At 39.1% G+C, this 26,195-nt stretch overlaps 3 protein-coding genes across 3 annotated transcripts in view; 2 read left to right on the top strand and 1 right to left on the bottom strand.

The window, feature by feature from the left end:
* Nucleotides 1-9,413, bottom strand: part of LOC134651008 (transmembrane protein 94) — a 47,213-nt gene extending 37,800 nt beyond the window's left edge. The window contains exons 1-8 of the mRNA XM_063505978.1: nucleotides 9,182-9,413; nucleotides 8,103-8,359; nucleotides 7,589-7,696; nucleotides 6,151-6,299; nucleotides 4,324-4,476; nucleotides 2,671-2,784; nucleotides 1,402-1,496; nucleotides 351-570 (exon numbers count right to left, since the gene is read on the bottom strand). Coding sequence (XP_063362048.1) covers nucleotides 351-570; nucleotides 1,402-1,496; nucleotides 2,671-2,784; nucleotides 4,324-4,476; nucleotides 6,151-6,299; nucleotides 7,589-7,696; nucleotides 8,103-8,359; nucleotides 9,182-9,288 — 1,203 coding nt within the window. The 5' untranslated portion in view covers nucleotides 9,289-9,413. The remainder of the gene's footprint in view (nucleotides 1-350; nucleotides 571-1,401; nucleotides 1,497-2,670; nucleotides 2,785-4,323; nucleotides 4,477-6,150; nucleotides 6,300-7,588; nucleotides 7,697-8,102; nucleotides 8,360-9,181) is intronic.
* A 616-nt stretch (nucleotides 9,414-10,029) lies between these two features.
* LOC134651002 (cytokine receptor) lies at nucleotides 10,030-14,029 on the top strand. Its single transcript, XM_063505973.1, has one exon. It carries the CDS (start codon nucleotides 10,329-10,331, stop codon nucleotides 14,010-14,012), a length of 3,684 nt encoding a protein of 1,227 aa, XP_063362043.1. The 5' UTR covers nucleotides 10,030-10,328; the 3' UTR covers nucleotides 14,013-14,029.
* A 15-nt stretch (nucleotides 14,030-14,044) lies between these two features.
* LOC134651006 (WASH complex subunit 1-like) overlaps nucleotides 14,045-26,195 on the top strand; it is a 46,144-nt gene continuing 33,993 nt past the window's right edge. Inside the window, exons 1-4 of the mRNA XM_063505976.1 lie at nucleotides 14,045-14,185; nucleotides 14,334-14,736; nucleotides 14,973-15,266; nucleotides 15,603-15,967. Coding sequence (XP_063362046.1) covers nucleotides 14,362-14,736; nucleotides 14,973-15,266; nucleotides 15,603-15,967 — 1,034 coding nt within the window. The 5' untranslated portion in view covers nucleotides 14,045-14,185; nucleotides 14,334-14,361. The remainder of the gene's footprint in view (nucleotides 14,186-14,333; nucleotides 14,737-14,972; nucleotides 15,267-15,602; nucleotides 15,968-26,195) is intronic.

Genomic DNA, 26,195 nt, shown 5'->3' with positions numbered 1-26,195 from the left:
TGACATTGTTCCACAGTCGGCTTTGGAAGTAAGTATTAATTATGTCACACAAAATTTCGACTTTTTAGACCCTCCACATCCCTTGTCACACTTATTCATATGAAAAAGATTGATTGTTAATACGTACTGTCACATTTGGCATGACCCCCACTGCTGCCGTGACGTAATATGTGGATGAACCCATACCACAGTGAAACGTCAAATTTCACGGTACGTACACTATATCAATTAAAAAAATTAGAAGATGCTAAAGAGTCTAGCAAAAGGGTAGTTGACTTATTTATCAAGGGGTTTTCCACCAGCATTTTTTCCCCTAAGAGTCAGTTTAGGCTGTTTAGAATCAAACTTACCGACAAAGACCCCAACACGTGCACAATATTCGCTGTCCGCACAACCATGTCCTCTCTCCCCCTCAGGATGTTATAGAAAGTCTTCCACAGAGACTTGAGACTCTCTGGCTTCAAGTTGGATTCGCTGAGTGCTTGAATAAGGGGGTCGCTGGCATCCTCGGATATCGAGCAGGATTTCGTACGGACGTACTTTTGACGGGTTTCAGAGAGCAGTTTAAACCTGTAAGAGGGAAAGTTTAGATACTATTATAAATATTTTTTTAAAACAGCAAAATGATAATATAGAGTTTCGGACAACTCTAGGAAAACTATGATTTTAAAATATAATAATACAGTTGTAAATAGTAGTCTTAAAAAGAGTGTGAGGTCCAATAAAAAAATCTTGCCTCGAATCCGAACGACCTAATACGGTAACGGTTCGAATCATAGAGGTACAATAATATAGAGAGGAAACGGGGGAGGGGCCAAATGACCGAACGAGATACACTTATACAACTTTCAGTAGGAGTAGCAGAGAAAGCGGTACTATTGCTTGTCCTTGTCACAGTCTCACTTTTTGTTTGTTCCCCACCATAAATTTAGTATGGTTTATGGTGTGGGCAACAAATAACCCGACCGAATTACGTAGATTGTTTTTGGTATATTGTCAGGAATGTTAAAACGTGTTTTTAATATTGTCGCATTGCGTATGTTTTGTCTCTCACGGAGGCACGCGCACACCACTTCTATAGGATGCTACCTTCTATGGTTCGAACAGTAAGCGTTTGACAATGGGGTTGCAACTGTCAAAGGTTTGCATAGATGGCGCCATAATAGCATACCCCTAGAATTGTGTCAATTTCTTTTTTTAATGCCCTGGATGCCAGCCCTCTAAGCCAAATCTCATAGAAATACTTTCTATTAGTCTGCTAAATACTTCAACCGCCTAACCCCATTCACTTGCCACAAAACATATGGCGCAGTATCGTACCAATCTATTTCGCCTTTAGATTTTTTCTGGGATTTTTACTCTTTGAAAGAAGGACAAAGATGTAAAAATGATAGCACTGACCGCGCCATCCCGTAGCAGTTGAGGGCGACCCACACGACGGGGAATATGATCTGCAGGAGTGGCAGCGACGCCGCCACGGTTTGCAAAAAGTACACCTGAAGAGACACGGGAAATAATTTACTTATTTGTACTCTATGCTCTTACGATTTGTTACGTAAATCTATCTATCTAATACCTTTTAAACGAGCAATTCTTGCTTATTTATTTATATATATATTTCGGGGATCTCGGAAACGGCTCTAACGATTTCGATGAAATTTGCTATATGGGGGTTTTCGTGGAAGAAAAATCGATCTAGCTAGGTCTTATCTCTGGGAAAACGCGCATTTTTGAGTTTTTATATGTTTTTGAGCAAAGCTCGGTCTCCCAGATATTAAGGATAATTGAATAAAGAGGGGTCATTAAAATAGTGTATAGTTCGTTTTTTTAGCATTAGAAAAAAGGTAAATATGTAACAATTATGAATCTAATACGATCATTTATATTCTTCTGCTTTCATAAGTATAAGTTACTGATTTTTAAAAAGCGTTTTTCAATTAAAAGACATGTCAAGATCGCTTACCTTCTTTCTAATGCTAAAAAAACGAACTATAGTATAAAGTATTCTTGCGATAGACACTCGTTGGTCGCTAGGTGCTATCCTAACGTGGTTATCATGTCGACCTGAGGGCCACGGAACTCCACGTGGCGCGTTTTGTGGCTAAAGCTTGTGATGTGTGGGCGCGAGAGCTCTATATTCAAATATATAGCGATGTCCCATTCGAACACCAAAGCAGCTGCAAGTCACCTAACGTGTGTTTAACAATGAAGGATTTGTAGGAAGTATTTGCCGCAGTGCTGGGCCCTACCCGCCATGATTTTTATTTTTGTTCAAAAATAGGCCTTGATACTATAATAATATTTAAAACTTTCGCGTTTTGAACACATATTAACTCACATTTACAGTTAGCCGCGACCACGACCAGTTAAACCTGTGTCGAAACGTTGGTATATAAAGGTAAATATCTGGGCGACCGAGCTTTGCTCGGAAAACGTACAAAAACTCAAAAATGCGCGTTTTCCCAGAGATAAGACCTAGCTAGAACGAGTTTTCGCCCCCCAAAACCCCCATATAGCAAATTTCATCAAAATCGTTAGAGCCGTTTCCGAGATCCCCGAAATATATATACATATAAATAAATAAATAAACAAGAATTGCTCGTTTAAAGGTATAAGATAAAATAAATTTCGCGATAGACCCGTCTATAAATGTGAGTTAATAGGGCTTACCTCTGTCCAGTGCGTGACGCCGGGCAGCTGGTACACGTGACGCACGAAGGACGCCACCACAACCAGCAGTATTACTAGGGGCAGTGCTATGCCCTCCATGATTTTCACTGTGCACTGGAAAGGAAAGTCAATAACTCATATAGATTACAAATCTCAACAATAAGTTTTTGGCAAAAATTTCATTTTTGATTTCATTTTTGTTACAAGCTTTTATCGCTGACTGTACTTTTCTTACGACAGACAACTAATACTCATTGAGACAATTCTAAAAACCCCTAACACAATTAGGTTGCGTTGTTTCATCACAGAGTTCCTATGGCCACCTCCTGTCTCCATCATCAGATCAGTTCGACAGTACCATATTATTGTATAGTCATCAGAACTACATACAGCTGCCAATTTTCATGACGCTACGATCCTTGGAAGATGGTTAAATTAGTTACCTTAGATTCCATTACATGTTAGTTACATACAGGTCGAGAGTTCCTATGGCCACCTCCTGTCTCCATCATCAGATCAGTTCGACAGTACCATATTATTGTATAGTCATCAGAACTACATACAGCTGCCAATTTTCATGACGCTACGATCCTTGGAAGATGGTTAAATTAGTTACCTTAGATTCCATTACATGTTAGTTACATACAGGTCGAGAGTTCCTATGGCCACCTCCTGTCTCCATCATCAGATCAGTTCGACAGTACCATATTATTGTATAGTCATCAGAACTACATACAGCTGCCAATTTTCATGACGCTACGATCCTTGGAAGATGGTTAAATTAGTTACCTTAGATTCCATTACATGTTAGTTACATACAGGTCGAGAGTTCCTATGGCCACCTCCTGTCTCCATCATCAGATCAGTTCCACAGTACCATATTATTGTATTGTCATCAGAACTACATACAGCTGCCAATTTTCATGACGCTACGATTCCATTACATAGTTACATACAGGTCGACCTAATAAAAGCTTGTTAAAAATGAGTTCTAGGGGTAAACATGGATTGTTGTGGTATAAGTAAGAACCTATATTATAAAACTGACATGCAATGGATGCAAGTGAAGTGCTTTTTCTAACTATGTTAATAAAAGAGGGACGGGTAGTCTATCTCGCCGCGAGATACTGTCGCGCCAATCATGTGCTAGCCCGTCAGCAAAGAGCGCTTATATGCATGGTGACCTCACAGTCTTCATGACTTCATAAAGCGGTATCTGTATCTCTGTATCAGCCTATGCTATAAATAAAATAATACATCGAGTTTTACGTTTTTGCCGCCTCTAGATGTATTAACCCTTAGACCGCAAAAGACGTCGACTGACGCGCGCTGCTACAACCTAATATCAACCTTCGTGCATTCACGTGACAATGTTCACGATGACGCGCCGCAGAAGATAGGCGTGGCGTTAAAAGGGTTAAGTAGAACGAATGACTCTATTAAATGCCAGGGTTATGATTTCTACATCTGGAATATGATTATGTAGTAATTTCCATTATGGCGTCGAAACTACTACCTACAATGAAGATTCACATAGTGTCTGTGCGGAAAGAGTCGTGGAATGTATTAGTTCCGATACATTCCACGGCTCTTCTCTTTCCGAACAGACTCTTATCACAATACTTTACATAGATATTGAATCAATGAACGTACCAGGTACCTCTGTTTCTCAAAGACGGTACGTGGCCGACACGTGGCCTGCTCCAAAGCCAGGCGGAGGTTCTTCAGGAAGGGCGTCTCGCACATTCGGTACGAGCGGTTCTGGTGCGGCTCGCGTACGCGTGGCGTACTGAAGTTCTCCTTGTACTGTAATATAATATAAACTTTATTAGTATCCACAGACAAGACATCCTCCAGACTGAGCATAGTAGCGCTACCCCCTCTGCCACAAATATACGGTAGTTTTACTCCATTTTCGAGTCAAAGTCTCTTTGTGTGACGTCCGTGTCTTTAAACGGACCAATCACGGCACGGGACTCGCTCACCTCGTCCCCCGCACCCCAGTATTTTTGGCAGCATCGGTTTCATTAAATAATTTCTCTAAACTCCGTCTAGAGCATTCCTAGTCTATGTTAGTATCTAATAAGAGATCGAATTGCTTTGCAAGCTTTTCGTTACGATTAATATGGATTACTGTTACTTTGCTGTTATGGGAGATCAAATGAATTTTAGATAAAATCGGGAGAAAAACGCAAGTCGACCGACGTAGTATAAGTAGTCGACATTAACACATTCAGTGCCGAAAAGCCGACTATCGGGTATTTTATAATTTCGTTCCCAGGCCGGACGACCCGATAGTCGGGATCGTGGCACTACAGCTTTATCCTCCTAAGGCCCAAGGTCATATCTATAGTACCTATTCAGTTCGATGTAATTTAAACCATGTTCAATTGGAACAGAGTCGCTTTTGCTTTGGATCGTAATATTTTGAAACAACGCAAAGTCAACATTATTTCCTACAGTTTAAGTTCAAATTTCAGTGGCAAATTTTGGATGTTTCGTTTGTATGGCTGGGCCTTAGGAGGATATATGACGAAATTTTTGTGGCCTGGCTAGGATGTCTTGTTTGGCTGGGTGGCAATGAATGTGATGTAAATTTATGTTACAAGTTTCTATTTGGTTTCAGTTTCACTAATTGACATCAAATTTTACAAGTTAAATATGTGGAGAGTTCTGTGGAGACGTGCCCGAGGGATTGTGGTCGCGAACGCGTTTGTTTCGCCCGGGGCTACACTCTTCTACACAGACCGAACTGCTTCGCGCGGCAATTGCCTCGCGAGGCGGCTAGTTCTGTGTGGATTCGCCTGTTAGGGGTAGAGAGAAAAGGTCGAGGCAAATCTCACCAGAGGGGGAGTCAAAAATCCTCAAAAATACCTCACGCAATATATGCCCCCTAGTCTGATGATGGAGATCGAAAGTGACTATGGGTACTCTGTTATACAAATAAATCAACACATAACATCGTTTGGCCCTATATAAATCGTCTTAAATCAAAAATTGTTGTGCTTAACAAAGTACATTTTATTAGCGCCTACATTTTCTAGTTTAGGCAGTTGTCCCACCAAGAGCGAGTAAGCAATTAGCTATCGGCGATTTTCTCGCCCAAGAAACGAACAAAAGATAGGGATCCTGTGTTAGTAAAAGAGATACATACATATATTTATAGTTCATCGTTGGCTGTTCACATTGCCGGCGAGAACACTCGCTCTACTAGTTTGTCGCCGAGATAAGAGCGATGAGATAAAACTAGCTCAGCGGTACTCGCTCGGCGATGCTCGCTTGGTAGTTGAACTCAAGCTGCGAGACCAATAGCCCGTCGCACTCGAACACTCGCCTATAGCCGAGCGACAAAACTATTGAAGCTAACACTCGCTTCTCGCCGCTCGCCCACTCGTTTCTAGTTTATCGTTCTACTCGCTTATAGCTCATCGCTTGCGGTGGGACAACTGCCTTATGTCTCATAATTTGAACAGATTTTACCTGTGAGCTAGGCTGAAAGGTCTGTCCAAAGAACAGCTCCGGGTCATCAGGGTCCAGCCCGCGGCAGTGCCCCGGCACCTCCTGCCCGGGCCTCAGCACCACGATGTCGCTTTCCACCAGCAGCGACCATGGGAGATTCACCACCATACCTACGTACATCGTGGAAGAATGCTGGTTCATTTGATCTGAAGGCGGTCTGGTCGTGTGAGGCCGCGGACTGGGACCCATTTCTCGAAAGATACGAGTCTAATATTATTAGTGTGTTGTCATGGCAACCCATACGACTTGACAGTTCGTGGACTAATAATATTAGTCTATTACCGTTCGAGAAATGGGCCCCTGGACGCAAGCGGCTCATGGAGCGACGAGCGGTAAATCAATGGCAGTCTTGGTCAAGCGCAATGTATGAATGTCTTTGATTCGCCGCTCGCCGCACGACATTTGCGTCGAGTCCTCGGCCTAACGCGCTAGACACGACATTGCGCGACTGGCTTCAGCTAAGGCGACAACCATAGGTTGTAACGAGACACAGCGGTCGGACCTTTCGTTCCCACCTATGGTTTTCGCCTTAGCCGAAGTCAGTCGCGCAATATCGTGCCCAGCGCTTAAGAGGTAGATGAGCGACGATCAGAGGTTTATAGATTGAGCTAAATATGAATGCTCTCTCGTCGCCTCTTTAGCAACAGATGAAAGTTGCTGCTACAGAAAAAAAACGACAGCCCGGACATTAGCATCTTTATTTACAAAACTGTTTTCAAAATGCTAAAAAAATATCAAGTGGGTGGTTCTAATAACTGGCACAGCTCGAAAATTGATTTGTACTTTATTATCTCGAGCCCGAAACGACGGAATTTCAAGTTTCAATATTCACGGTTAAGTCTCGTTTTAGTCATCATGCGTGAAAATCGTGGATATTGTCATGATATTGTGCAGATTTTTAAGCATATTATTTTACATTATAAAGGCTCTTAACTTAACGGCTCGGCCACGACTTTGACCGACTTGCGACGGCGGCAGCGACAACCAACGAAAGGTCCGATGTCCGATCGCTGTGTCTCACTCCAACCTATGGTTATCTCTGCCGCCGTCGCTAGTCGCTCAATGTCGTGGTCGAGCAGTAATACTACTTGCAAAACTCAGGTACGAAATCACCTAGCATAGCATAAGAAGTTATAGTACAGTAAGCAATATATTTTTTAAATTGGCCCCAAGCACAGGGAGAGGAATATCTCCCTCGTCAGTACTTATCAAAAAGACAGAACATGTAAGAAATACTGATATTATACTGACTCGATACTACCAAGTACAAACAAACTGTCTCTGTTTAGTCCAACGGTTGACTGGTAGAGAGTGCCGCAAGGCATTACGTCCGCCATTTGTACTCTTTTTGTGTACATTTGTGCAATAAAGTTAAAATAAATAAGAACATTTTATTTACCATCTCTGTAAGTCCATTGCAGTATGACGCATGGAGAGAATGGGGCACACAAGTGGGGGTAATGCCCTTCCTTCCATATTGACCTATCTATGGCATCATCCAGTGTTTCTGTAAACATAAAAAAAAAATATCATTGTGTTTTTTAGGGAAAAGGAACCTTAGGTTACCTGGATATAAGGTCCATTTTCTTTGTTACAAGATCTCAGAGATAATAATACATGTATTTAATTTATTAGGTTAATTTAACAAATTGTTATATCCATATCCATTTTGAAAACATTTTCATTACATAAAATCAAGATATTTTTAATTATCTTCATTGATAAGAAAAACTTATCTCTTGCCATTCACTTTAATCTAGATAATTAAAAGTACTGTCTGATAGATTTTATGAACATTTTTCTTTATTACTTCAGCCTGATTACAAAGTTACATATTTAAAGACTATCTGAAACTCTTCCTCAAACATTCAATACATAGTATAACTTGAAATTGGTATAAACATTTTACTCACCTAGAACTTTCTTAACTCTATGAGGTATTTCATTTCTATATAAATATTCCTCATTAAGTGCCACCAAAAAGTTTATTATCAGTATCACAAAAAGGAACAGAGCCTCCAATAGTAAATAGCCATCAGCTTTCACATAGTCTCCAAGAAAAAATGTCAAAATAAGGCAGATTATGTATAGTAATGTTGTTGTGTAAGCCACTCCGGACAACAACACCTTCTCCGAAGAAAATGATATAATATTTTTGATGAATCCATATCTGAAATAAAAAAGAGTTCATATCTTAAGCCCCGTCTTCATATCGCGCGGCAAACCATCGCACATTGGCTCGCGCGGCAGCCGCGCGCAATGAAGACCGGGCTGCCACGCGAGCCAACTCGATGCACCCGGCATCCATTGCGCGCGATGGCCGCGCGAGCCAATGTTCGATGGTTTGCCGCGCGATATGGAGATGGGGCTTTATAAACTGAAATAGATGTCATATATTAAAGAAAAAGTGACAAAGCCCTCCAGTGGTGAAGGCTGGTTCCCAGAGTTCATATCTCATTAGGATTTCACTATATTTAGCAAACTGCCAGTAGACGGAGGAGGATAATTTTAATGAGATTATATTAGGGTTTTATATCTATTTATTGTTCATTCTTAAATAATGTGTTTGAAAAGCTTCATTTACTGGTCAGCGCTTTTTGATGATTTCAATTATCATTATGATTAATGAAATTCAAAAAGAATAAATCAATATACCCCCAATTTCTTTAAGAGACAATTTTTACTATGATTAACCAAATGAATGTGATTCGTGGAAGTCTAGGTAGTTCTTCATACCTTTGTTTTAGTTAGACCAACACTTAAATAAATTGATATATTATATTATAAGAATCTCAAACACACAGCGATTATACTATCAACACATTGCTATTACGAAATATCCAATACCATTCATGGGGTTTGCCGCTGTTTTGATAAGGCAGAGTATTCTATTTTTGTAACAAAACATTATCAAAGTTAACCTGTTGTTATTAAAACGTGAGGGTAAGCTCAAAGCGACTATGGCTGTTATAGATATTATGTAAACACGTACCCGGTCTGATTATTCTGTTTGTGCTCCTCGATAACACTACGGATTCCATCTCGGAGTTGAACGAGAGCCGCTTTGGTTGAATACCCGAATGTTTGCCGGGTATCCATGTTACTATTATATTGTTGCGAATTCACATGTTTATTACCACTGTAATAATTAACTTATTACTAATTTATTTATAATCATTAAGTGCCGTAACCTATATAATTAAATTATTTATAGGTACTGGGATTGCGATACAAATCTCAGCTGACTGATAATGTTACGTTCTGAAACTTTGATTAGTGTTTTCGTTATTACATTTTAATATCATGTTATACAAAATTTAATTTATAAAATGATGTGATATATTTCGACATGAATAAAAAAAACGAGTATTTTTATAACGAAGGCGAATAAACATCGTTACTCGGCGTTTTTCTATTAACCCAAGAAACAAAATATGCCTAAAATATATAAATAAGTTTAAGCCATGACTGAATTCAAATATTTGAACGTGATCCTGGCTGAAAGCACAACTTCAGACCAATTCGTTTAGAAATATTTGAGAAATTTAGAAATACTTATATTAAAATAGTGTTTGTGATGCTAACCCTATGTGTGAAAAATTCAGCTAAATAACTGTACCAGATTTATATCATTCTAGTGCAATAACCATATGCACTAATGGTAAAAAAGTTTCTAGTTTTGTATTGACTATCAAAGCTATGATTTATTTATCGGAATTTTTGAATGTGGCGACATTATTATCTATTGATTTGTTTTTTGACACATACTTCCGAGACTGAAGTGAAGTTGGCGATTCCAAGAATATACTAAAGTGTTTCTTTCTATTTTATGTAAGTACTTACTAATAGGGGAACTAAAATTTCATTGAAGTCTTCTTAATCCAGGCCTAATTAGTGTAGAACCATGCCCCGACAAGAAACTTTAGAACTGTGAGAGTGGTGCGCGACGGTGTTGTGTTGTGGCTTCATTCGAGTGGTCTGTGTTCAGTTCAGTCTGTGTCATCGCGCCGCGAGTGCAGGCAGTGCGCCATTTATCGTGAGATAAAAAAACAAGGAATGCGTACATCGCTGGGCTCGATTTAGTCCAGACGACTCTGTGCTGTGTATCGTGATGGTCTGACAAGTACAAAACATTCGTTATGGAAAGAAGAACTAAAAACAGTGGCTTGCGCAAGGGCCCACACTTGAGCTCTTGGATATGGTGCATGTTTATCAAAGTTTTCTGCTTGCCGTGTATATTTTCGGAATGTTTCGGAAACAACATCACGTTATCTGTGCAGCCGCCTGGGGACCGGAGGATATTTTATGGGAATCCTTTGGAAATTTTCTGTGTAGCTGAAGGTGGGGATGTTGCTGAAGATCTAGAGTTGTTGGTGAATCATGTTCAACTGAATACTACAATAGTGAATGAAACTACTATCAGATGGTACGAGGAGAGACCAGAAAAACAGAGTACAACCTTTTATTGTAACAATAAAAGAACAAATAAAAAATGTTCCAGTAAGGTGGTTGTGGACGGATACCCACAGGAGGTAGAAGAGTTCACATGTCTGTCCAAGAACCTTAATGAGCTCAATTGTTCCTGGGTACCGCCTAAAGGGAATCAGTTGGTAGTTAACTACAACTTAACCTTCTTGGTAAATGATAGAGCAGTGTTACCATGCAAAGTCCACGATGAAGTAAATGCAAGCTGGTGTGTGTGGACAACTAAAACCGGACCAGGAGTTCCCCTGTACAGGCAACAACTAGATATGTATTATTTCAACTTGACGTCCTACAATAGTTTTGGAAGCATTTCCCAAAACTTTGCGATTGACCATTTCTCAATAGTCAAACCTGACCCTCCTACAGCCTTAGAGGTTGTACAAAATGACTCTCGCAGTGTGACCATACAATGGAAAATATCTAATAATATGGTAGATTTGTTAAAGGGAGGGGTAGACCACCGAATTGAATATCAGATATCTGAAATTGATAATACAACATACTTTCACAAGGTTGATGCCTCTGACTTGCCACCTAAAAATAGGACATACAAATATGAATTAAGTTTGCCATTTGCACATTGGGAGTATGAAGTGAGAATCTACATTAAACCCAAGAAAGCTAAACTGGACCAATACTGGTCTGACTATGCATTTATAATGATCAATACAACTAGTGAGAAACCACCACGCCCACCTAAAATAGCTGCAGGCTCTTTCCACCAGCAGCCATATTTAAATCACCGACTCCTGAAAATCTATTGGTCCCAGTTGTCAGATGTTGAAGAAGCCGGTGCAAATTTTACATATAGAGTGGTTGTCTGGCAAGGAAACAAACAACAAACTTTATCTCCTGATAACAAGAGCTTGAGCTATGTCAGCCTTAATGCATCTGATGATCCCCTGCAGGTGATGGTGTGGTCAGAGAATGATAAGGGTCTCTCTGAAGACTACAGCTCTCTTTATATTCCTTCAGAGGATAACACACAAGATTTGCATGTAGAATCATTCACCAAACTAACACATGAAAATGGCACTAATGAGTTGTCTTGGCAAAAAATTAATCACAACAAAATTGACAACTACACTCTATTTTGGTGTGAGCTGAAGACTACACAAACTTGTACAGGGCGTATGAACTTCACAACTTTATCACCACACATCAGCAAACATTCAATAAATTTGCCCTCAACATTGTACCAATTTGCTATCTCTGCTAATAAAGGCTTCAAGAGTAGTGGTATGACATGGGCCTACTGTGATATCCCTAAAAAGGGAATGGAGTGGTATCAAATTCCTGTGTCATTGTCACATGATAGTAAATCAGTGGATACCACACATGTTAACCTGACTTGGGCAGTTCAGTGCACATTCTCTGCTGGTTTTTTAAGAGGATACATCATCTATTATTGTCCAGTTATTGAGACCAGTGCATCCTGCTATGATAATAGAAATTATACTAAACATATTGATAATCCAGATCAAAAAAGTGTCTTAATAGAAAACCTCTTGCCATACACAACTTATCAGTTTACTATTGCCCTTGACACAGCTTCTGGTATCAGGCAACATAACAATACAGACCGTGTGACCACTTTAGAAGACACCCCATCAAGTCCTACAAATATCAGGATAAGGGACATCTCACATGATTCTGTGAATATCACGTGGGATCCGCCAGAGTACAAGAATGGAAAAATTCTTTATTACAATATTACAAAAACATTGTCTGATGGGACCACAGATTATGTGATAGAGGATACCTTCACACATCGTCAGATCACTGGCCTGCAAGGTCTCACTAATTATACATTTGCAGTGAAAGCCTGTAACAATGCTAAAAATCGCTGCTCCAGTATTGTTCCCAAAGATGGGATTCATGTGAGAACAAGAATTGGGCCTCCAGGGAGAATAAACAGTGCACCCCTTTATAATTACTCTTTGGGAACCATTAATTGGTTCGCTCCAGGTCATGTTGATCTCTATCAAGTCATGATACTAAAAAATAAAAAAGAATATGAGCTTAGTAACACAACAGATCTGTACATTGATACAGTGGCTTGTCAAGGTGATGAAATGTCTTATCAAGTAAGAGCAATAAATTATGATGCAGATCAATATCATGGAGTGATGGGTGATCCGGATTATGTAGAACTACCTGTAAGAACTGCCAACGGTATTGATGAATATGTAGGTGAATGGAGTCAAACATACAACATGCCTTGTGGCCAATCTGGAGGTCTCACATTGACACTCATAATTCTGGGAGTATTTTTAATTGTCGGCGTTGGCTATGGATCACTGAAACTCTATAAGAAAATGAAACAAATGGAAGACATAAAACCCGTATTCCCCAACGGCTTAAATGTTCCGGAAAAAGATTTAACGAAATACGGTTTCGGCGGCTGGACCCAAACCAACAAAGACGAGAAACCATCGTCAGATGAAATGCTGCTTCTGCCTAATAGCAAAAGCAGCATCTCTCCCGTATCGCCTAATGTCAAACAGAGTATCGACAACTGTGATTCAAGCGACCATACGGATAGTACCGCATTATCCAATAATTCTGAAGGCCATATCGACAGACAGTCCTCAATATCAGATACCGCCTCGGATTCTTCATTACGAGACATAGAACAAGGGAGGGATGAAAACGCAAGCCAAGGGGAGGCTTCCGCGTCGGAAACTGAAAGCTCGCGCGAGAGTTCTCCGTACTTGAATGACGTGGCGTTCAAGAAGAACCCAAACAGTGGGTATGTGCAGTCTGTAATGAATCCCAATACCGATCTGAGTTCACCATCAATCAAGAGCCCGCAGGAGCAAGCGAAGTCGCCCGTGGCTGCGAGCTCGAGCTACGTAATGGCGGGTCTGCCGCCGCCGATCTTCACGACGGGCCTGTTGCCGTCGAGCCCGCCGCCCGCGGGCTACGTGCGCGCGGACGACCCGCAGGCTAGGCTAATGAACTTGCCAAAACTCGGCCCGTCGCCGACGAAACTCTTCGGTCCGGAGAGCTTGCCGACACTACCCTTGCCTTCACCTAAAAAAGGCGAAGGTTCTAGCTATATTCAACTGCAGTGCTTAGAGTCGGTGCCGAACTTAAAGGTCCGCGAGCAGCCAAAGCCGGCGGCGAGCGGATACGTCAGCCCAGAAGATGCCGTGCTCAACAAGCACCTAAACAACATGATGGCGGCGCGCGCGCCGGTGCCGGACACGCCTATTCTACTCGATCCAGACATGAGTCCCGATGCCTATTGCCGCTTTTCCTGGAGCAAAGACCCTTCCATTGACAATTTTAATTCAATACTCGTTGATTCAAGTTTGACCACTCCCAAAAACTGAGTGCATGTAGTGACTGATTTAATAGACTGAGTGACCGAACTATAAATATTATTGAATGTGCTATAGGATTATTGAACATTGTCCGTTTAAAAAATCTAGTTGTGTTGTTTAGTGATAATTGTCGTGCCTTATTAATTTATTTTAGAATTTTTAAAAAGGAGATTACATAGTCGGTAAGGACAAATTCAATCTTACATTTAACGCTAATTAACGCCTAACTATATTAGGTATTAACGATCGCTTGATTGCATAAATATAAACCATTTAGAAATGCGACATTAATTAACAGAATAAATACGATATCAGTTTCCATTGTTTCAGATTAGCTTAGTTGGCTTATTCAGTTAAAATGGAGGGCTTATATAAAATTAATTTGGTACCGTGCGATCTGAGTACAGAAGAGACTATACTGCAAATAGCAGACACCCTTGACAATCTGAACGGGATAGTCGAAGATGTGTTCGCGCGTCTGAATCTCAGAATAGAACAGAATAAAGAAAAAGCGTTGAAGCTTTCGCAGAGAGTAGAATTATCAAAAGCTAAGGTTGAGAAATTGACGGGCATTCAGACGGCGATCAAAGTGTTCTCGAGCGCCAAGTATCCCGCGTCAATCACGCATGAACACTACCAATCCATATTTGACCTGAACGGATACAAGCATAAGCCTCAAAAGGTTACTCTGAGCAGGAAATCTCAGGGGATAGCCAATGACAAAGAAGTCCAGGTAAGCTATCTATGTAAATTATGCGTCAAAATACACTTTTTCATTCGGTAGTTTGCTAAAGGTGCTCATTCATAAATAATTAGTTAATTACGCGGTAAAACATGCTACCCAATAGTAGTTTAATCAGCATTATCCCTTATACCTACTACAATCATAAAAACAATAGACCCTTTTAGTTATAAAACCGTTAAGCCGTTAGGCTTATCCAGATCTCTATATATAATTATTTCTTTCAGGAAAGGCTCCACTTCTTCCACGTTAAAGTGGGCAAGCCTAAAATCCCAGAACCGAAACCGGATTTCGATTTGAAAACCATAGTCGATACGTTATCTACCGTGGGCGAGTTACTCGTCTTTAACACAGATGAGAGCCCCTACCTCGGCAGTAAAACCAAGGTACCGGCCTACGTGCCGAATGTTGCCAGTGCCGAAAATAGGAGTTTGTTGGAAGAAGCGCCTTCCTCTATCATGAAAAGAGAGCACTTGAAGAGAGAAATCGATGAATACATGTACGCGCCTGGGATGGGGATGGTAAGTTTAAAGAGTTTTATTTCAATTATTGATTCGCTTAGCAAAATGATGGATACACCTGTAAATTTACTTATGCGAGTTCGTAAAACATAACGCAGAATTTGGAGGTTTATTTTCACGTAGTAAATACCTACTTTTTGTCGTCTAGATATAAAATACCAGTTTTCTATAAGTTCAATTCATCCTTTTTGTTGACAGTGGTAAATTTTCGTTAATGAGGATTGCGATTAGGGATACTAGCGGATTCTAAATCGGCGGCTCAATATGTAAACTAATTAGTAGCCATAAGATTATTTCTCAATTTCCTAAAGATCTCACACAGCTTTTTTTACGCAGGTCCCTGAACTGGAAATGCCTACAGATCTACCGGATCTACCGGGCATAGCTGGCGATGTCCAATTCTCCATAGCCCAAGACGGCTCCATAGCACCATCCGCCGTTACCTCCCCTGTGGCGCCCGTTAAAGAATTAATAGATCCTGATCTACCAGATCTAGCTGATCTACCGGATGTGAAAGATCTGCCTGATATAAAGGATCTGCCGGATATAAAAGATCTGCCTTGTGTGAATCTGCCGGATGTGTCAGTGCCGAATGTGCCGGCGGTGGAATTGGGTGCGAGGGACTTGCCGCTTCCGCCTCCGCCGCCTCCTCCGCCGCCGCCGATGCAGCCGCTCACACCGAAGGAGACTCCCACCAAAAGGTTTGTTACTTTTTATTATTGTATTGTAGGCGCCGATACCGTTCGCTATTTAATGTTCATATTCATAGCATAACACATTAACATTCGTACAGCTAAATTCACCATCCCCAATTTGGAAAGAGTGGTTGATGACATAATTTGTAATTCGACCTATAGACGACTGTTGTTATGTGTAGCCTCTTTCCACGCTTCAATACGTATTCCTACTATTCCTGTAAAAAAAGCATACAACACTTCTGAAGCCATAAAAATTGCGTTGGACACACAAAATTTCCAAGTTTTATGAAAGACGTGTTTTGAAAATAGCACCCAAGGATTTATTTATTTCCAGACGATATAAGATTTTAGACCAGTAAGGGATAGATAACGGGTATATGCAGTCCAATGACCAGGCTTTATTTATATGTAGTCCAAATCTCCAAATGCTTCGTCCCATACGTACGTTTAACCGTTCTTTAAACCCAGCGTTAAACTGTGGACGCCCATGTGGCGTTCAAACAAAAGGTTTAAGTAATTAAACGTGTATTATGTACTAGTTTTATTCCCAAACCTAAGAGAAAATCACCGCCCAACTTTATTACTAACCGCCTGAGAGCGGTAGACCTATAACAAGTTTATAAAAAGCTCTCGAGCGACTAAATGGAAGCGACAAAGCTTTATCGTGTCGGCAATCTACGATACGGCGGCAATACTAAGACAAGCAATAACGTGGGTTTCTAGGAATTCTAGGAAAGACAACGAGAGCTTAAATCAATCCACCGACTAGGTCAGTACCCTTAAATCCATCACCTGTTTTCAAAGCAACTCGGAGTTCGTCTCAAGTATAATTTGACATCCAGGTCCGTGGCGTCTGTATTTAATTGAAGCTCAGTCCTAACTGGTGCTGGTATTGAAGTTGTTGATAAGCTTGTGCCTTGCCGAGCAGGAGTGTTAGTCTTACGTCTATCAGGCACATCGTCTCAGAACTAGTGTTAGAGTGAATTTGAGACCGAGAATTATACCTAACGCTTCAGCGTATAGGCATTGTAGTGTGATGGAATAGAAAAATAATAAGAATAAATTTAAAGCAAATGCAATGTTAATTCGTAAAAAGCTTAAAGGCTTCGTCATACAGGCGCGTTTTCCGGGCACGGCTTGAGCGGGGCGCGCCGCTTTTACATACAAAACGCTCACGCCCCGCCCGGAAAACGCGCCTGTGGGCCGAAGCCTTAAATGCGGTAATTTCGTGAAATAACACATAAAGTTCCCTATTCTGTACACGTCTTCCACTAAGTAAATATATGGTATTTTCGTAAATTACATAGGTAGGTAAATTTTTTGTCCCAAATTGGGATTTCGCATTTATTCCTAGAATGAGAAGCTTTCCAAATCAGCCAAATGTTATCCAAAAGTAAAGGAAAAAATCGACATCAAAATAAAAATTGGCCCATAAATAAGGCCTTATTTATAGTGGTTTATACTGAACCAATGCTTAGCTTTTACAACTGTCCACCGACAAGCCGCACTTACTAGGATTTATACCTCGTTTATCCTGATTAATATGCCGCGCCCGCCAGCCGTAACTCTCTGGACTTCAAGGAAACTACAGCAAGTCCAATTAGGATTCCGGAGTCGTCTATACGGTTGATGTTTACTTGTTTACTAGGATGCTTTGTAGTTGAGGCAGGCTTTCAGTGTTTACTTTGTAATGGGTAAATGGGAGGTTTTTAACATTTCGGCATAAAACAGTGTCGGTTTCACTGAGTTGTTTTATACTAATTTTACTTTCAGAGGAACTAACTAACCAATATAACGTAGAATATTGGGTTTAACTTACACTGACGTATGTAGATGAGATATGTAGCGCAATAATATCTGCCGGTGGCAAAACGAATCGCATGGAAACTTTATAATTTTAATAATTTCTATAAAAAAACCCTGCCGCATCGCTATACAAAAATATTACATTGAGTGACTGCGGTGCGTCCTTTATTTTATACAAACGCATTCCTTTTCATTAGCTTAATTAACAGTGCTGAGAGTTGTGGTGTTCTCATAGCGAGTCGGGATTTATGTCTGATATGTACTAAAATATTTACTATAGAATTTGACTCAATTCTTCCTTATTTTCTCGCCTATCCCTCATAAGAACTAGGTACTTAAAATATAAACACAGATTTTCAACACATCATTATCTGCTGCACAAAAATAAACTTATGAAGAACCCTTATGTAATACAAAATAACCGCGTGAACGTTTCGGCTCGTATAACTCCCCAGTCTAGTGGTCTTAAGTGGACTATAGTAAAGACTTCTTAAAAGGAGTGTAGAAGTTTTTAAGGGGTTGGCGTTGGCAACTGTCATGTTAGATCCTAGACCCTAAAGATCAAAGCCTCCATGGGCCATCTTACCTACCATCAGGCGGGTATGCATCTCCGAATGTTTAAAAAAACTCCTTAAGGTCAAAACTGTACAAAATTTCCATTTCTCCGTAACTAATTGTAAGTCCACAAGAATGTTGGGCTAGAACAACACGGCACGAGTCAGCTGAACCAATAGATAACCGACCATAACAAAAAACCATATGCGCATATGGCGACTTGTTGTTCACAAAAAAACAGGTAGGGCCCCGATAACATTTAAAGGTCAACGTGTGGAAATAAATACGACTTTCTTTTTGTTTGCAAAAGATTAATATACTAAGTGTGAGTGATGTTTGCACTGTATAGGGTGACTGCTATATTGGCCACTACAAGCTACATAGTAATTGGCTTTGGCTTGGCTTGTTCATTCGCGTGTTTATTTCGTATTGTTAGGAAAGGCCGTCAACTATGTATGTAGTTCAACTAACTATGTATGTATTTCAACGACTAAATCTATCAATTTTACATTTTGGCTCTAAAATCGATAAAGGGCTCTTAACGGTAAATGTTTTATTAAATAACACACTGAATTTTGTCTTTGGCTTCAGTGAAACAGGTCGCGCAGCTCAGGTGAAAAGGGTATAAGTTCCATACACGTGTACCCATTTTCACCAGAGCCATAAATATATTATTTGGCCCAAATTTGATTGTAGTAGATATGTAGTAGGTACTTGTAACGAAACCGTTTCAAGAGGCAGTCAAGCACCACTTTGTTTTCACGGCTGTTTCTAGTTAGCCGAGTACGGGGAAGCCGGGGGTTTGTAAACATATACTCTACTTCGCAAACAGAGCCTCTTAGCAGTCATTCTTTCGCTCTGTAGGTACGCTGAAACAAGCTAGTTGTCGGAGGATTCGCTAGAATTTGAATTTTACCTCTTTTATATTGATGTTTCCAAAATAATGTCTCCAATTTGATAAAACAGCGGTTGAATAAGTTTTTCTATCATATGATGACATAAGGTGAATCATGTACACACTGAAATAGATGTCATACACGAAAGAAATGGTCATGTTCTCTAGTGCCCGAAGGTGTAAACGTCTTCAGCATTTGCTGCTAAGGCCACACCTTAGGCCTAACCTAAGCATATCTAATACTAATAGCATAGAGAGCAATAGAATACTAACAGACAATAGATGTTGCACCGACCCTAAAGTTTAATGCTCAACAATTTTCACAACAACACCTTCTGCTTTAATATTAGTTGTAAATTGTTGTTTAATACAATTTTCGTGAGTCGCGACTAGGGATTGCAATCCGGTCTGGTTTTGAATCCGGCCGGATCCGGCCGGATTGGTATTGCGGATGAAAAATTCGTCCAGTCACGTATTTTATTATGTTTTTTAGCGTTATATGCTCAGTTAAGGATATATTTCTAATGGGTTAATAAAACGATAGTTTGAGGTTTCAAAAATCAACGTTTTTATTACGTAACCACTAAGTCTTATTACAATAATCAGTCTCACAACTTAAAATCTTCTTTTTCTCTTAAAATATCTATAGCCCCACAACTCCGAAAAAAGGTGCTTTCAATTCTTCGCTTTATTTAGTAGCATAATAATAACAAAATAACATATTCTATTTACTTAAAATTCGACAAAACATGTAATTTGACTGCTGAATTAAGTTTTATAAATATTTCTTCATTCTATTTTAAATGCAGTTAACCCTTATTATAACTGGGCTATAATGGTTTGCACTAAATTAAACGAATCAACATGTACGTTATATTATCATGTAACAACACAATTAATTAAATATAAAACAATTCAGTACTTACTTACGGTGCACGGGAATCTCAACCAACACTACGACGACACATATTTCGTCGGTAGAAGACTGGCGTCAACTAACAAACAAGTTGTTGTGTTGCTGTTTGCGAGCGGGAACGCGGGGAGGGGAGCATTAAAATAGAATTACGTTCGAATATTGGCGAGAACTTTTAAATTCTAGCAGTGTTTTAAGCTGTTATTTAATATTTTAGCGCTTTTATTCCTTTTACCGGATCCGGTGAAATTTGTCGGATCCGGTAGCTTGAAAAATGTACCGGATCCGGCCGGATTACCGGATCCGCCGGACCGGATTGCAATCCCTAGTCGCGACTCACTAGACATCTAGTATCAAGCAGCGGTACTGATAATTCCGCTATTCGATGCTAGATGTCGACTACGAAAATAATAGTATTTTTGGTACCAAAACTGATGTATGGAGTGAGCACTCTATTCTTTCTATATTTCTCTATGCTAATAGTCATAACACAAAATAAAAAAATGTTTAACAAAACCATTTGATTTATTTCATAGTTGAAACATGTACACGTTTATTTCACGGTTAAATTGTTATTTTCGAAACTACCTATTATTTTTCAAACAAATGTGATATTAATGTCTTCAATTACCGTGATAGTTACTACACACCAGGGATGTTGCGGATGCCGATTTTTTGACATCCGCGGATGCGGATGCGGATGCGGATTTTTAAAGGCTCACATCCGCGGATGCGGATGCGGATGCGGATGTCTAGATTAGTTACTTAGAAAACGTCAAATATTACATTTTTAGTTTTTTTTTATTTAAAAAAAAATAAACGTTTAGTATTTGAACAAGAATATAGGTGCGTTATATTTATTAAACAGTAACTTGGCCGACTTTTCTGGATCTAGACCAGTGTTTTTCAAAGTGTGGGTCGCGACCCCCCTGGGGGTCGCGGCACTTGTCCAAGGGGGTCGCGAAGTTCAGCTTTGAGAGAAACTTATGGAAAGCAATTTCATTGTTTAAACTTAAAAATAATCCAATCCTTTAAAATTTAATGTTTAAAGGTCGTTAATGTACATATTAATAAAACAAATCATTACCTATCTGGTAAACTGTATTTTAAAAGTGAAGGTTTAATTGTATTCAGTGTGAAGAATGAGCTTGTTTCATTCTGACTCTTAATTTGTCAAACCGCGGTTCCTGCCGCGACACGCAGACGATTAACTCATTTTCCGAATTCAATCTATGTATTCCTTTTTTTTGGTTTTGATATCGACCATTGATGAAAACGTAAGCTCGCATAAATATGAAGTAGCAAATGGGATCAAAACTTTAAGGGCTTTTTTGCCAAACACTGACCAGTGGTTCCTTTGTTATAGGTACTAGATAGAAAAACGTAGAAACGGGGTTTGGGGGTCGCGAAAAATTTTAGTGGTCATAAAGGGCCGTGACACCATAAAGTTTGAAAAACACTGATCTAGACGATTTCGTTATAGGTAATTACGAAATTACCTAGCACTTACGCCGCCGCTAAGACGTTCCTGTACCGACTTGTTCGACATCCGCATCCGCATAAGCTCCGCATCGATTTTATGCGGATGCGGATGCGGATGCGGATGTTGAAAATAATGCGGAAGTTCCGCGGTTGCGGATGCGGATGCGGATGTTTGCAACATCCCTGCTACACACCTATATACTCGTACATAATACGTTAAATAGTTTAATTTCATAAATTTGATATTTTAGTACATCTCTACAATACTACAGTACCTATTATTTATAAAGTACGTATTTACAAATAAATATGTAATTACCATTATAGCTATAGTTGCAACATTCCATTTAGCATTAAGCTTTCGCCTAGGCGACACCACGCCTGGCGATCTTTGATTTGTTTTTAATTAATTACTCCATTAATATATCTCACTCATTACTATAACACCTGCGCAATCTTTCTACTAATTCAACCAATTAGCAGCACCATTACTTAACAATTTAGTAAATTACCCATTTTCTGTGTAACAGCTATTTGATTTTCATTTCTTCACGATACGTAGAACCTCTCATAGCTTCTCAGTAACGCGAGCCCACTATTATTCTAACATAACCTATAATTATTGCCTTAGTAATTTCCTAGTGCCAAAGTAGTTTGAACCTTCTTGTAAACGTTTATCATGTCATCGGACACGGAAGTGGCTTTGTGATGTGATCATTTGTTCCGATTATATAATAACATTAATAACTTAAGCACTGTACCTACATACATCTACATGCGTTGACCACGAGCCCTAATAACAGTAATAACATGTAACCAGTCAAACTTTAACCGGTTATTCCTAACCGCTTACTAGCAACTTAGCACATATCTGCCCTGCTAATAGTATGTGCAGTACTTGCATGAAAATCATCGTTTAAATAAAGAACTTATTCAAAGAGAACAAGATAAACAATTGCATGACTTTTCAACTGCGATTACTGCGTATATGTTGTTAGCACGGCAGATATGATGTATCATTATTTATTTTGCTGGTTTGTACGGCAAAGATAGGGTTGTATCACTTGTATGTATTCTTAACGCGTTCTGGAGTTACTACTTTAGCATCGCAAGCGACAAGCGCCACCCTTTTCGAACAATCCATAAACTTGACCAAAACTGTAAGTACAAGAAAACCTCCGATCAAAACTCAACTGTATTGTAATAATCATACGGTTGGAATTATAAATAGGCTCGTTTGTAAACCGTCGCTCGTGCGAAACTATTGTTTCAATTCGAATTTCGACTCTCCAAATATGGCGCCCGACATTCGTCATAAAAGGTAACAACATGAGATTCGACATTCATTTGTTTTAATTGAAGTGTTTAAAATTTCGAATACTAACCTCGCTATCCTTATTCGGAGAAGAGATTATTTTTTACAAAAAAACTTTTCCTGGAATGGTCATTAACGTTATAGTACTGACTTGGCGTTTATAGAGAATGGTTGATGTTATTTTTGCATACTGTTTGACTGAGAGAAACGTACGTACTGTGTTTTTTTTTTCGGTTTCTTCGGAACATTGTTGGAGACACGTACGCAGTGTATCTTAGAAATTATGAATGAATGTTGTTTTAGGCCTAGGGCAAGACTGCCTTACCGTATAACATAAGTAGCGTAGGTATGGACGGGTGTTCATTTCCAGGCCTTATAAATTTGCTATTGCTAACAAGTACTTAAACAAATGAAACGTCTGTTTATCGACAATTGACGATTGACGCCGGTTTCTTCGAAGGGTCGATTCCGGCGAACGTTCGTGGAGTGGCCTGTACCGCGTATCGATAGACAGAAAATGATACCCGTTGACCGGTGTATCAGCAGTAGTTTTATTATCGCGTTTATGTCATTTATCAGTAAGGATAAATCACTTCTTGCATAACTGTCAGAACGTGTATTTAATAATAACAGAGACGCTAAGGTTGGGTACGCTAGGCGTCTTTTGAAAATGGTGTCGTTGCGTAGTTGCATGCGCCAACGTTGCGGCGCAGCAGTAGTAGCAGTAGTTGACTAGACGCCGACGCTCGGGAGACGCCAGTGTGGGGTCTCTCACAGCATTAATCTTACGATAGTTTATGATCTTGACAATTATATCATTCTGAGGTAGACCGGTACGCTATGGTGATTGGTGATACTGGTCTCTCTCAAATTAAATTTAGCTTCTTCAATCGGTTTCTATAATGCTGGTCATAATGTTTTGTATATCAATTCAGTTGCATCGTTGGTGAGAAGACTCAATATAATAATAAGGCTGCAAGTTATAAGCATAAGTACATGTTAGGTTTTTTTTTTATTTGGTTAGTGAGAGCAGCTACCAGATCCCGTGTTGCTAGTGTTGTTACGCGAAAATCTTGTTAAGATTCCAAGACCAACCCTACTCTTCATGTCTACATAGCCTAATATAATATCAAGTAGATCACGTAGATAAATCGTTACTAATGAATGAATGAATGAATAACATTTATTTCAGGACAAGTCCCATAGTATGTTAGTAACAAGATGAATACTAATAATTCAATTGATATATAATATTTAATACAACATAAATTTACACATGCCGGCGCCTATTATAATACCTAAAGACTAATATCTAACAATACTTTGATTAGCATATAGGTGATACATACATATATTTAATTTATGCTAATTGATGTATTGTCCTGCCGATCGGTTGAGGGCGATTCCTTTTGCGGTGTGCTTGAAAATTGACCTTGCCATATAAAAATTGAATACATAATTCGGACTGCAACGCAAAATAAACTACGAGGACGGAGTTAATGAAACTTAAAACAACTTCAAAAATGTATTTAAGGTACGTGAAGTCGTGTACAGTACAGGGTCACGATTTCCCTAATTAAATACAGTTGACATTATGTACCTTATCAAAATATACAATTCAGGTTGTATATTTTGCCTGTTTTGTAGGCAAACCGATAAATATTCAAATTTTAATTAGTACCACGTAAAATACCTACTTATTATTATAATGTTATGTACATAAAAACCAAATCAGCATATTTTGATAGGGTCACGATTTCCCTAATTAAATACAGTTGACATTATGTACCTTATCAAAATATACAATTCAGGTTGTATATTAATTTTGCCTGTTTTGTAGGCAAACCGATAAATATTTAAATTTTAATTAGTACCACGTAAAATACCTACTTATTATTATAATGTTATGTACATAAAAACCAAATCAGCATATTTTGATCATGATTCCAATAAGGTAGACTAATAGTTGAAGAAAAAAAATGGTAATACTCGTATGCTAAGATGGCATATGCAGGTTTATATTATGGAGAAAAGCTAAATTTCGTTATCTGCCTCTCTGTCGCTCTTGCATATTCGACCGATAGTGAGGCTGATGTAGAAAAGTCAATTTTTTTTTCGCAGTAGGAGGCGGCCACATCTGGTCTCTTATCGTTATTTATTAAACTTATTAACATCTTGTAGACTAGATTGCACGTATTGCATTGATTGACCCACAAGGTGGATAATTGTATGCGTAATGGGTTTTAGCTGTGAGTCAACACAGTTTATAAATTTTATAATAATAAGCAGAACATGTAAAGGCTTATTTAAATACAGAAACAGTGGAATTTATGTCCTTTTGGCAATAAAAATAGAACGCGGGCTGGATACAGAGTGACTCTTTTTTTGATTAAACTTTGCCTTTGTATGAGACAAAGTACTGTTCTTCTCTATTTTTTTCTTATACGTAGGTAGTAGGGTAAGCTTATAGGTAGGTTTTTTCATTTAAGAAGTAAAGTCGATCCGGTCGATACAGGAGATATTCTTAATAGTCATACATACTTGAGAAACATTCTGTTGAAAGAGAAACACTTAAAAAACACCCTCTATAGTCTACAGCTTGCACAGCTGGCTTTATTTTTTTAAATATTTTATTGGATCTGTCAGTAAGTTGGGTCAAATTATGCAAGTCACCGACTGCATTAACGCAAGTAATTTAATTCGTTTTGCTTTCCACGTATCGCCTGTAGTGCGATGATGTGCATAAAAAATAGGTACCGTTAGCAAAAAAAACTTACATTATGAATGTGTTAAAATAGGGGTCATTAAGGTGAACGTTGCCCTTCTTGTTTGACCAACGACATTTAGTTTTCTTATTCTCGTAAACGTTTGTTACCTATCAAAGGTTGTTCTTGATCTAAACGTCATTATTATTATAAATAGAATAGAATAGAATAGAATAGAATAGAATATAATTTATTCGTAAGCACAGACAATACATAATATAAAAGAAACACAAAATAAGATTAAAGTGCCACGAAATGGCCTCATCTCAGCATGTTGCTGGTGGCTTCCAGCGCTGGTCTTCCGATGAGACCATCAAGTGAGAAGAATCACGGAGGGTAACAGACAAGAAGAAAAAGACATCAAATAACGTAAAGTGAACAAATAGTAAAATAAAAGTTACACAGAAGGAAGATACAACATAACGACTATATTAAATTAAATTAAGACTAATTTATACATATAAAACAACATTAAAACAAGCATCGTGCTCGCAACACTG

This window comes from Cydia amplana, chromosome 9, assembly GCF_948474715.1.
Source record: "Cydia amplana chromosome 9, ilCydAmpl1.1, whole genome shotgun sequence".
NCBI lineage: Eukaryota > Metazoa > Arthropoda > Insecta > Lepidoptera > Tortricidae > Cydia > Cydia amplana.
The sequence above is the reverse complement of the archived record's forward strand: the minus strand, read 5'-3'. Positions and strand labels throughout refer to the sequence as shown.